The sequence below is a fragment of the Mustelus asterias genome, chromosome 16, assembly GCF_964213995.1.
Source record: "Mustelus asterias chromosome 16, sMusAst1.hap1.1, whole genome shotgun sequence".
NCBI classification, from domain to species: Eukaryota; Metazoa; Chordata; class Chondrichthyes; order Carcharhiniformes; family Triakidae; genus Mustelus; species Mustelus asterias.
Window position 1 is genome coordinate 15474513 of NC_135816.1, and position 12971 is coordinate 15487483.

The following is a 12971-nucleotide window of genomic DNA, read 5'->3' on the forward strand; positions in this document are numbered from 1 at the left end:
TCCATTTTCAGTGAATGACCATACCAGCAGCTCTATCATATATGGGCATCCTTTGTCGTGATGATGCGGTTTAGTTGCATTGACTCTGTTTCTGGTGGTGGGTGTACCTGCATGGTATGGTTCAGTACTGGCCTCAGTTTCCTCCCTGAACAGCACGTGTTTTGTCTATTCTAATGACTTGGCATAGGCTGTATCCTTTGGCAGTGCTTGCAAAAGTTGTTTGTGTGACATCTACAACCTTCTGGGAAGTGTTCCCTAGTATTCTTGAGGCCGTCACTACTTTTCCTTGACTGTCAGGTGATGTGAGTTGAGTTCTGATGTTGTAATGGACTGTCTGAAATCTTATTTATGCAAGTGCTCTCTGCTAAGGAATAATTATTTTTGCACAAGGCCCCTCTCACTAACCAGAGGACACTACTGTCTGGTGCCCCCTGTAGCTCCTGAGCCGCTTTTTCTGTGTTTTCCAGTGAGAGAGCTAGTTCAGTGGCTTTTTTAAAATCCAGGTTGGGTTCAGCCAATAACTTTTCCTGAGCTATTCCTGAGCATACCAATCTGTCTTGCAACATTTCATTCACCGCGTGGCCTGAATTCACAATGTTCTGCCAATTTTTGTAACCTGGCCAAAGATTCAGAAACAGGTTCCTCAGGGGTTCTCCCTGCTGTGTTAAAATGGTGGCTGCGATTCTCCCATCTGCACCCACCACTTTTCTGGCGGGTCCGACCAGGAGACGCGCGTCTACGGCCTTGAATGGGGATTTGCGCATTTGCGGGGAACACATGCGCATCTCCCAGAGCTGGCGAGCTGTCGCCAGCCAGACCACGCTGGAAACTGATGGGAAGACAGGTAGGTAATTTAAATCTTTTTAAAATCTATTTTAAATATATAGATTTGCTAAATATCGGGACCTTTCAGGTCCCGATCGAATCTCCCACCCCGCCAGGAGTACTTCATTCCGGTGGGGCTCAGACTAGCTCCCCACGTTCAGGGAGCCAGCGGGAGATCATCCTGGAATGAAGGGGGACAATTGGGGCCCCACAGGGGGTCGGGCGGCATGGTGGTGGTGCCCCCTGGGCATGGGCATCCTGGCAGTGCCAGCCTGTGCACCCTGGCACTGCCCAAGGGGCAAAGTGCCCATGCTTTAGCACTGCCCTTCGGGCATTGGGCAGTGCCAAGGGGGCGGGGCCTATTGTGGGTGGGGCCCAGGTGCTATTGGTGTGGGTGGGGGGGTCCCGCTTCCACTACATCTGGGATGGAGGGAAAGCAGCGATTGAGGTGGAGTGGGGGGAGCGGTCTGTGGTGGGGGGGGCATCTGCCGCAGTGAGGAGGTGGGGGGATTACCACTGCTGGGGGGTGGGGCCTGGGCATCAGGGCCGGGGGGTGTCAGGGCTGGCGTGGGGCCCACGATTGGGCTGTGGGGGGGGGAGCTGGAGGGGCAGCACTCCGGGGGTCCCAGGCCAGCCAACAATCGAGCTGGTCAGCAAATGGGGGTTTGACAGTTTGGGGTCACTGCGCATGCGCAGAGCTGCAGAGCTGTCAATCTCCAGTGCAACTAGGCCCCGCTCCCCCTGGGTTTTTAATGAGATTCACGACTTGGACATCTTCAGTACACAGAATGCGGAGATTCAGGTGAGAAGCTGAACTGTGAGAACTGTCGTGATCTGGAATAGTTTTCCAGCCAATTCAGTACTTTTGGGAGAATCGCCCCCGGTATCTCTGGAGTACAACAGAGGCTTTCGAGTCATCGTGATTTTTTACCAAGTCTATTAACTTGTCAAAAGTTTTTGAGTCAGGGGCAACTGGATAGGTCAGACTTTTATCATGAGGAATGTGTGGGCCCTGCATTCTGTCAGTAAGATTATTTCCTGTTTCTCATCTCCTGCTATATTATCCCAGAAGAATTAATGCATGTGTTCTCTGTATTGGGCAGTTTTCTCTGCTTGCATCATAGGGTTCAAGCTTACCAAACAGAGGCATTTACTTTCCTACCAGACAAGAGTTGCTCATTCTTGACAAAAAAAGTTTGTCCAGGGAAAAAACTTGTTTTGCTCCTTGTCACCACTGTAATAAACTTGCCGAGACCACCAATATAACCCTTTATTTACAAAACAGAAAAGAGCCACATCTGGGGCTTACAACACAAAAGTCCAAGGCAAGGGATCTGCAGAATAACAGTCTGGATTGAGGCAGCACCTTTTAAGCCCGTGCTGCTTATTTCCCATCGGACGAGCCCCTACTCACTCAATAGGGGGAGTTCATACTCCATGAAGCCCATGGGAAGATTTATTGAAAATCCTCTGCGACCTTTGTGGCCACCATAACAAGACAAAATATACAAAAGCTAGCAAATACACAAGACAAGGATGGTTCAGACAAAGTCATGTTATCCAGCACAGGGAACAGCATCTAGCTGCATGGAAAGTGAACCTTTCTATGGTGATGTTGTCATATCATCCTAAAACCAAGATCATAAAGGGCAAAAGAGTAACTGGGGAGAGAGAAGGACCTCTTAGGGATCAACAAGATCATCTATGTGTGGATCCACAAGAGATGGGTGAGATCCTAAATGAATATTTCTCATCGGTATTTACTGTTGAAAAAGGCATGGATGTTAGGGAACTTGAGGAAAGATATAGTGATGTCTTGAGGAATGTACATATTACAGAAAAGGAGATTCTGGGAGTTTTAAAGCACATCAAGGTAGGTAAATCCCCAGAACCTGATGAAATGTATCCCAGCTCATTGTGGGATGCTGGGGAGGAAATTGCGTGTCCCCTAGCAGAGATATTGAATCATCGCAGCCGCAGGTGAGGTGCCTGAAGATTGGAGGGCAGCAAATGTTGTGCCCTTGTTTAAGAAGGGCTGCAGGGAAAAGTCTGGGAACCAAAGACCGGTGAGCCTAATGTCTGTAGTGGGTAAATTGTTAGAAGTTGTTGTCCACTCTTCTTTGTTATCTATATTAATGACTTGGATGAGAATTTAGGAGGCGGCATGGTTAGTAAGTTTGCAGATGATACCAAGGTTGGTGGCATAGTGGACAATGAAAAAGATTATTTAGGATTACAATGGGATCTTGATCAAGTGGGCCAGTGGGCCGATTAATGGTAGATGGAGTTTAATTTACATAAATGCGAGATGATGCATTTTGGTAGATTGAATCAGGGCAAGACTTACTCAGACTTACCCATGGTCGGGCATTGGCGAGACATATAGAACAAAGAGAGCTGGGAATACAGGTTCATAGCTCCTTGAAAATGGAGTCACAGGTGGACAGGGTGGTGAAGAAGGCATTCGGCATGCTTGGTTTCATTGGTAGGTGTAGTGGGGAACTTCTTTTTTACAAAGGTGACCAATATCTAAAAACTCACAAAAGGCAATGTCTCTATTCAAAAGACGTAACAAAATTTATTTAAAACACAAAAATCAACAGGACAAATCAACATATTAACGTACGGCTATTTGGAGGTCTCTGAAGGATTGGAAGCTCAGGTTCAGGGCTGTGAAACCTCAAAGATCTGAGGCACTCAGCCAAAATACAGAACAATTATACCTTGCACTATCTAAGATACACCTCTTCATTAGCTTAGAATCAATTTCATTGAGTGTTCACATGTCAGTCTAGTTTTTGACGAAGTAGCTCAGTCAATTGAAATATGCCATTCAGTACGATGATATTTCATTGGTCCATTTAATTCCAGACATCTTCCCATTTTGGCTAAACTCACTTCCTGGTTGCTATGTAACAGTGGAAGCTTTCCATGGATGAACATTTCCCACCAGCACATCGCCAAGACAGAGAGATACATGATTTCTGGGTGCTAGAAATACTCTACCTTATGTCTGGACAATGTATGCTGCTATAATTTTACAACATTTATCCTGAAAACTTGAAACTTCTAATGCTTACTTTTGTTGACTAATGGATTCCCAGCTCTAACCTTCTGACTTGACCATTACACTTTGCAACATCTGCTCTTTTTGACTGAGATGAACAATACATTTTATATGTTAAAATTCATGCAATGCTTTGATATATATATATACTTTAAAATCACATTCATTTGTTTTAATACTGTTATTACATTATCATATGAGCAAACTGTCAACATTATAAAGAATCATTTAACCCCTTCTAGCTATATCAATAATCAATAATCAATTCCAGTAGGAGTAAGAGGTCTTTCCAAGTTTCATCCACAATCTGTCTGGGATCTCATGTGTCATGAGTGGCACTTTATCTTGCTTTGCTTGATGTTCATTACAAGGACTGCACTGGCTGATGTGGTCCTGAATCTCATTGCTCTGTTTTCTCTGCAATACTGATTCCCCTGAAGGCAACATAGAACCATAGAAACTGCACAGTGCATAAGGAGGCCATTTGACCCATGGAGGCTGCACCAACTCTCCGACAGAGCATCTTTCTTCCACCCTATACCCATAACCTCACACATTTACCCCATGAATCCCCCTAAACTACACACCTACGGACACTAAAGGACAATTTGGCATGGCCAATCCACCTCACCTGCTCATCTTTTAGATTGTGGGAGGAAAGCCACGCAGACATGGGGAGAATGTGCAGACTCCACACAGACAGTCACATGAGACTGGAATTGAACCTGGGTCCCTGGCGCTGTGAGGCAGCAGTGCTAACCACTGTGCTACCGTGCTGCCCACATGATCGGTTAAATAGAAAAAGCATAACTGTAAATAAATATCAGATGAAAGAATTGTGATTAGATATTAAAATATTTGTACTGTTCCCATTTCTGACAGGAAAGCCAAATCATTGCTTTTTTTTGGATAACAGAGATGACAGTGAAGATTCTCCCAGCCCGCTGCACTGCTCTAGAGGCGCAATGGGCTGGGAGACATCAGTGGAGGCCGTTTAGTGGACTCCCTGCTGGGCGCTATGGTTTCCATGTGTCTTCAGGGCTAGGTTTTTTAGAGTAATCAGCTCAGCGCCAGAAATCAGCGTGGAACTGATTTAAATATTGAAATTTGATTTTGCATCCAATTAGCGGGCCTGGGACTGAAGTTTCTGGGCCCGCTAGCATCTCCCCCGCCAGGAGTAGTTCCCTCCAGCGGGGTTTACAACTGCTCCACACTAACAGGGAACAGGTAGCCTGACCCCACTGGAGGGAAGAGAGGCCATTGAGGACCTCCAGGAGGTCGGGGTAATGGGGGGGTGCCCCTGGGCAGTGCCATCGTGGAAGTGCCAGCCTGGCACCCTGGCAATGCCCAAAGGGCAAACTGGCAATGCCCAAGGGGCACCTTGGCACTCCCCACTGGGCATCGGGCAGTGCCAAAGGAGGCAGGGCAAGATGGGGCGGTGTCTATTGGGGGATGGGGCCTATTGGGGGGAGATCAGTCGGGGTGAGGGATCCCACCGTCACTCTGCATTGGGATCGGTGGCAGAAGGAAGGAGTTTGCCGATCGGGTCTGGCCATCCATGGTGAGGGAGTGGAGCTGCCAGGGGTGTCGGGGCTGCGGGGAGAGGGGGCGGGGGGATTAGGACTGCCGGGGGGTGGGGGTCGGGAGCTCAGGGCTGACCATGGCGGGAGACATCGGGGCTTGCCTGGAGAGGTCTGGGAGGCCAGCGATAGGGGGTTGGGGAGGTCAGAATGTTCTGTGATGCAGGTTCACGGGGCTGGCCAGCAATTGAGCTGGCCAGCAATCGGGAGGCTGGCAGTGCGGGACCACTGCGCATGCGTCAATCTCAGAGCTGACAGATCGGCGCATGTGCAGTGGCCGCTCAGCGCTATGCTGCTGGCCTCTCCAGTGGGAATAGGCCCTGCCCACTCATTTTCAATGTGAATCCCGATAGGGCACTCTAGCAGGTCTTGGAATGTGAGAGATTCATTGTGTAAATCACGCTAAAAAAAACAGCAGGAGTTACTCCAGTTTTCACAAATTCGGCACTTAGAGTTACTTGGGAGAATCACCCCCGACATATCATTAAAGAGCCAGACAATCCTGGAGATGGTCCTGTTGTCTGGAGATGGAAATCACACTCTGGACAAGACATCCAGCAACTGGTTACTTATCAGAAAAATTATCAAGGATCGTGGAGTGTAAATTGGAACAAATACTTTATAAACAACAACTTCCACCAGCACTTCTACCAGGGGCAACACGGTACCTCACAGCACCAAGGACCCGGGTTCGATTCCTGGCTTGGGTCACTGTCTGTGTGGAGTTTGCATATTCTCCCTGTGTCTGCGTGGGTTTCTTCCGGGTGCTCCGGTTTCCTCCCACAATCTGTTAAATGCATTGGCCATGCTAAATTTTCCCTCAGTGTAACCGAACAGGCGCTGGAGTATGGCGACTAGGGGATTTTCACAGTAACTTCATTGCAGTGTTAATGTAAGCCTACTTGTAACACTAATAAATAGGTACAGCAGGATCATGGCACCATTAGTCTGAGAATTAATAATTCCACATTTCAACTTGCAGGATTGTTCACCTTGTCCCAAACACAACCGAGTAAAGAAATCCTGAAACAGAACACGATACTCAGACTCAAAGGTGAGTCAGACAAATTTTAGAAAAAATCAATATGATTATTCTCTGTAAATATTTGCATATGTAATGATGAGATGACATTACACCACTTAGTGCAAAGCTGCATCTAAAACAACGAGGGAAAAGATTTTGTTGATAGTTTCTCTTGAAATTGTCAACGTGAATGTAAACATTTTTTATTCTTTCATGAGGTGTGAGGCCCATTGGCAAGACCAGCATCTATTTTCCAATCCAATTGGCCTTGAATTGAGCGGGTTGCTGGGGTATTTCAGTGGGCAGTTTAGAAACAACCACATTGCTTTGTGTCCAGAGTTACGCATAGGCCTGGACCAGGTAAGAGTGGCAGATTTCTTTCCCTAAAAGGCATTAATGAACCAGATGAATTTTCACACCAATTGATGAGGTTTTCATGAACACCTTTACTAAGACAAGCTTTATATTCCAGATTTATTCATCAAATTCAAATCCCAACAGTTGCTGGAGTGGGATTTGAACCCCATGGGGAGGGATTTTATACTCCCATTTTCATCAGGCCGGATTGGCGATGGGAGCAGAATATCTCGTGGGAAACACAAATCACGTTACACACCAAGGTAAAGATTGTTCCGCCCCTCCCGCCAGTGATATAATGGGAATCCTGATGTTCAATGTCAGAACCTGGATTACCATAAATTTACATATAATTATCAGATCTGATAATCCCCTCCCTCATATATAATTACAGCAGGTCTCCCACAGTGCACACCTGGAGAGCGGAACCCGCAAGAGGTGCTCAGTTAAGTGCATCGCTCAGGGGGAGAGAGAGAGGATCATGTCTGGGTAGTACCCTAATGGCAGGGAGGCAGGTGGGGAGTGGAGGATTCCTATTTTTACTTTCTTGTACTGAGACAATGTTTAGAATTGGCGTGTTCAGTTAATTGAAAAGAAAATGTTGAAAAAACAGTTCCCACATCCTCACACTGGTGGGTTGGGCTCAACCTTAGTTTTCTAAAGATCAGAGCACCATTTGTAAAGGCTTCCCCGATACAGTGGAGAAATGTGCAGTCAGAGCTGACGGCTTTAATGTCCATTTTCCTGCCTTCTGCAACACTCTGCACTCCACCCCATGTTCCTGAGCAATAGCCTGGGCCTCTTGTTTACTAGTTCAGTGACATTACCATTATCTCATTGTCTACCCTAGTTTTACAATTCAAACAACCATCAATCTGAGAAATATACCACACAAGAGGATATTTTGCTCTGTGCACTGACACACTCAATGGAATGTACTGAATTTTGTTACCAATACATCATTTGACACTTAAAGGCAACATAAGAAACATGGTGGAGAATATTGATACATTGGGGAAATCTTAAAATGGGGAGTGAATAGGAGTGTGTGTTAGTGGAGTTCAAATTCTCCCAAACAATGGAAAAATGTTGAATCCAACTTAAAACCATCGAGCTTTGGACTTTCAGAAGTTGGAATTTCAACTACGTTAATGAATTGGAAGCTTTGTGTTTAATCTGCTTCACAGATTTAATTGAGGTCGGCCTGATTTTCAGAGCCTTAGGGATCTTAGCAGTTGCTGCAAGACAAGGACAGTCACAGGGAGCATTCATTGTGATCCAGGAGAAGGAATTTGTTATTCCATGACTCAATCTCATCTCATCCCCCATTAGAAAACCCCAATATAACCTTCCCACCATCATCAGATTAGAGCCCCCCACAAGCAGATTCCCTATTCAATTTGTTTTACGAGGTGCAATTCATTTGCAATAAATCACTGATTGTGATTGTCCACTAAATCATTTGTTTCAAAGTAGACTTAACCATCAGGTAAGACTCAACACTTCAACTGGTAATTTCAAAAGATTAATTGAGAAAAGTAACAAGTTAAATATATAGAAGGCAAAGTTTCAATTAACACTAAAAGGAAGAATCTTAACTTAACTAAACAGACTTCTTATGACTCAGCTCACATTTCCTTACCTCAAATAAACCTAAATGTCAAACAATAATTAGTTGACTTAATTGTCTATCACTGATAATTGGTTACTCTGCCTTTAATCTCCTCATCAGAGGTGAATTTACAATGAAACATACCGTGCCTAGGTGCAGGGCCCTGACCAACGTGGGATGTGGGGAGGGAGGAGATGCTGGGTCAGTGCACTGTGCATTCTATCAGAGGCTAATTACTCTGCATATGCTGATAAGGTTAAACAAATACAAATGAGCCTATCAGCAGCAAATGCAGAGCAAAATCAGGTTCTGATTGGTGAGTCTGACAGAGCAGGAAAACTGGTAACGCACGGCCAACTTGTTGAGGTGCGTGAGACCACAATAAGAGACCAGCAGACCCAGGCCAGCAAGAGCAACAGGCGCGTGACAGCACCCTGAGGCAAGGAAGAGGAGCGGCGGCCATAATAAGTGAGGCAGGCTGCCTTGAAGATTGAAGACCCCAGGTGTGTGAGGTGAGTGAAAATGAGGAAGTGTGAGGGATCAGGAAGAGCTTTCTTGATTTGATTTGATTTAATATTGTCACATGTATTAACATACAGTGAAAAGTATTGTTTCTTGTGCGCAAAACAGACAAAGCATACCGTTCATAGAGAAGGAAACGAGAGAGAATGTAGTGTTACAGTCATAACTAGGGTATAGAGAAAGATCACCTTAATGCAAGGTAAGTCCATTCAGAAGTCTGACAGCAGCAGGGAAGAGGCTGTTCTTGACGGAAGAAGGTGGAAGAGAGAATGTCCGGGGTGCTTGGCGTCCTTAATTATGCTGGCTGCTTTGCCGAGACAGTGGGAAGTGTAGGCAGAGTCAATGGGTGGGATGCTGGTTTGCGTGATGGATTGGGCTACATTCACGACCTTTTGTAGTTCCTTGCTGTCTTGGGCAGAAAGAATGCTTTCTATGGTGCATCTGTAAAAGTCAGCGAGAGTCATGGCTGATAAGCCACGTTTCCTTAGTCTTCTGAGAAAGTAGAGGCGTTGATGGGCTTTCTTCACTAAAGTGTCGGCATGGGGGGACCAGGACAAGTTGTTGGTGATCTGAGCACCTAAATACTTGCAGCTCTTGCCCCTTTCTATTTCGTCCCCGTTGATGTAGACAGGGGCATGTTCTCCTTTACACTTCCTGAAGTCGATGACAATCTCCTTCATTTTGTTGACATTGAGGAGAGATTATTGTTGCCACACCAGTTCACCAAATTCTCTATCTCATTCCTATACTCGGTCTCGTCATTGTTTGAGATCTGGCCCACTACGGTGGTGTTGTCAGCAAATTTTAAAATCAAACTGGAGGGGAATTTGGCCACACAGTCATAGGTGTTTAAGGAGTAGAGTAGGGGGCTGAGAACACAGCCTTGTGTGGCACTGGTGTTTAGGATGATGATGGAGGAGGTGTTGTTGCCTATCCTTACTGATTGTTGTCTGTGAGTTAGGAAGTTCAGGATGGGAAATCGGGGAGAAGAGTGTGAGGTTGTGGGGGAGGAGAGTGTGTGATGGATTTGGGTTGCAGACTTGAAGGGAGAGAAAATGTGGAGGGCTGGGTTGCATTATGGAGGGAGAGTTTGTGATAGGGTTGAGAGTCCATGGGGAGGGAGAGTTTGTGAGTTTGTGAAGGGGGAATGGGCAGGAAGAGAGTAGAGTGAGACTTGTTTAAAATTCTTGATCAAAAGCACAGTTTCATAGTTAAAAGATTAATGTAATTTTTACAGAGCTTGAAACTGATAAAAATGTGGCATTGATTGTGCAAATGCCTGCTCTTTCAGATACTTTATTGGCTATCTAAAATCAAGATCAGTTTCTTTAGCAATATTAAGATGCACTATCTATCTGGCAGTCAAAAATGCAGAAAATTGAAGGCGAGGCAAAAGGACAGTTCGTCATTTTGCATTAAAAAATTCAAAGTATTGAACACTTCACAAACTGATCATTCGTCCTCATCCAAAAGTATGGATGAATTATCTGATGGCTTAGACTTATCGATTACAACTCCTGAAAGCATTGAATGAGAAGTGGGCATTGAAATGACAAGAGAACAATGAGAGTTTGCTGACTGAAGTCAGGGAAGGGATCTACCCTGAAGACATTGCCTTATGACAAAATCTATCCCACTAGGAATGTTAGAATATTTTATACTAAGTAAACCAGAAAACATAGGTAATATGGAAAACTTGATGAAAGAGTTTGAGGTTAGAGGCTGAAGGCAGGTTAGAAGTTCTCATAAGTCCCATTTTATGAGGGTGAAGAGAAATGGGATGACAGAAATTAGAAATTGGTTGATTTTGTCAGAAATATCTAAGGCAGTCTACTGTTATGTTTGCAAATTACTACCTGACCCTAGTTAAGGGAAACAAGCATTCTTTAATGGGTACTCTAACTGGAGAAATGTTAGAAGAGATATTGCTGATCATGAAACTTCCAAAGGTCATATTAAAGCTATATTATGTTCATTCAAAGATGCAAATTATCTGGAAAAATTGATTTGTGTTATTGGCTCAGTTTGAAATTGTGTGTTCTTATTGAAGGAAAGTGCTGAGACATGTTGTTGCCACAGTCAAACTGCTGTCTTCTTTAAGACTATCTCTAAGAGGACATGATGAGTCCTCAGTGTGAAATTGAAGAGGTAATTGTTTAGCCTGCCTTGAATACCTGAGTGAATTTGACGAGTTTCTCAAAGAGCATTTGAAAATTTATCAATGTTGTAGCTCAGGAAAGATTAACTTTTTAATGCATAGGGCCTGTAATAACTTTATTATTATAATGGCAGAGCAGCTCTGAAACCAATTCACTAATGAAGCAAAAGATGCCAAACACTATTCCATAATAGTTGATTCAAAACCAAATGTGAATCATGTGAACCAATTAAAATGAATTATAAGGCAAGTGACCAGCGATGGTGAAGTTGTAATTTCTTTGTTTTGTCCAACTACAATCCTGTACTTTTGAGTGTCTGGAGACACTGTTTTGGAAATCATTATGAATTTAGGTTTGGACATCAAAAATTGTCATAAGCAGAGCTTCTATAATGTTGCAAATATGGCAGGAAAATGTTAAGGTCCACAAGCAAGATCAAACAATGCAAGCCCTGTGCATTATTTATCCCATGTTCCAGTCACTCCTTGAATTTAATCTAGCTGAATCCCATGAGAGAGCTCTCTGATTTTTTGACATTGTTCAAAACGTATATGCCTTTTTTTGATTTCCACACATTTGTGGAATATATTGAAATCACGATTGGAGCAGGCAAATGGAAAACATTTGACAGTCAAACAAATTTGTGACACCAGGTGGTCCGCTCATGCAGTTGCTGTTCTGGCTTTGAAAATGAACTTTGTTGATATAACAGAAACATCATGAGACATAGCTGCATCAAATTCAGAAAAAACATGTGTGAAATCTGAAGCAAAATCTTTAGCTTTAAAAAGTATTGTATCCCTGTTTTACACTTTCGTGGAACCATTTATTTCAAAGAATTAATGCTGTGAGCATATCTCTGCAAAATGATTATACAACTTTATTGAATGCTGCACAATTGTTAGCCTCAGTTAAAAGTTTTGTCACAGAAGTTCACAATTACTATAGCTCGGTGGAAGCAGAGGCACTAACATTAACAAAAATATAGGCCTCATTGATGATGAAAAGCTTACAAGACACAGGAAGTTATTTTTCAATGAAACTAGAGACAATGGAGTCAATTTAAAAGGGAAAGAGAAGATCATCGTTGAGACTCAATGTTATCTGTGACACAATAGTGGTACATTTGCAGAATAGAAGTGAATCACTGAAGAAAAATGTTGATTTACCTCGCATGCGTTTGGACAGAATATTGGACGAAAATGCTAAAAGCCACTGCAGTAAAAAATTGAGTGAATTCTACTGGGAGGACATCGACAGAAATCTTTTTGAAGATCAAGTGAAATAATTCATTCATCATCAATAATAATAAGCTCTGTTCTTCGAGATTTCCAGCTGATTTGTACAGACTTGTACTTGATGGTTAACAGGCAACCTTTCCAAATGAGGAAACCATTCTGAAAATACTTTTACCAATACCTGTCACAAATGCTTTCTGTGAACGTTCTTTTTCTATATTGAAGAGTTAAAAATGATTTGCGAAGGACGATGAGTCAGGAACATTTAATAAGTTCGGCAACATTGCTGATTGAAAGTGCATCTTTTACATATTTTACAGATTTTACATATGATGATTTAATTGATGATTTTGTGGAGAGAAAATGTAAAAGAAAGCTATCTAAATTGCCATGCAAACAAGGGATGAAGCAAAAGATCTCAGCTATTCTACATTGTCGTGTGTCTTGAAGGCCACCGAGCCGAAATTGATAGCCAAGTTCTGCACACATGAAGACGGCCTCAGCCGGGATCTTGGGTTCACGTCACACTAAATTTAACCCTCACCATACTGCCTGGGTTTGCAAAATCCTACTAACTGTCTTGAGAA

At 43.7% G+C, this 12971-nt stretch overlaps 1 protein-coding gene across 1 annotated transcript in view; it reads left to right on the plus strand.

The window, feature by feature from the left end:
- LOC144505023 (uncharacterized) overlaps window positions 1–12971 on the plus strand; it is a 296824-nt gene that overhangs the window by 32206 nt on the left and 251647 nt on the right. Inside the window, exon 3 of the mRNA XM_078230677.1 lies at window positions 6455–6526. Within this exon, the coding sequence (XP_078086803.1) occupies window positions 6455–6526 (72 nt within the window). The remainder of the gene's footprint in view (window positions 1–6454; window positions 6527–12971) is intronic.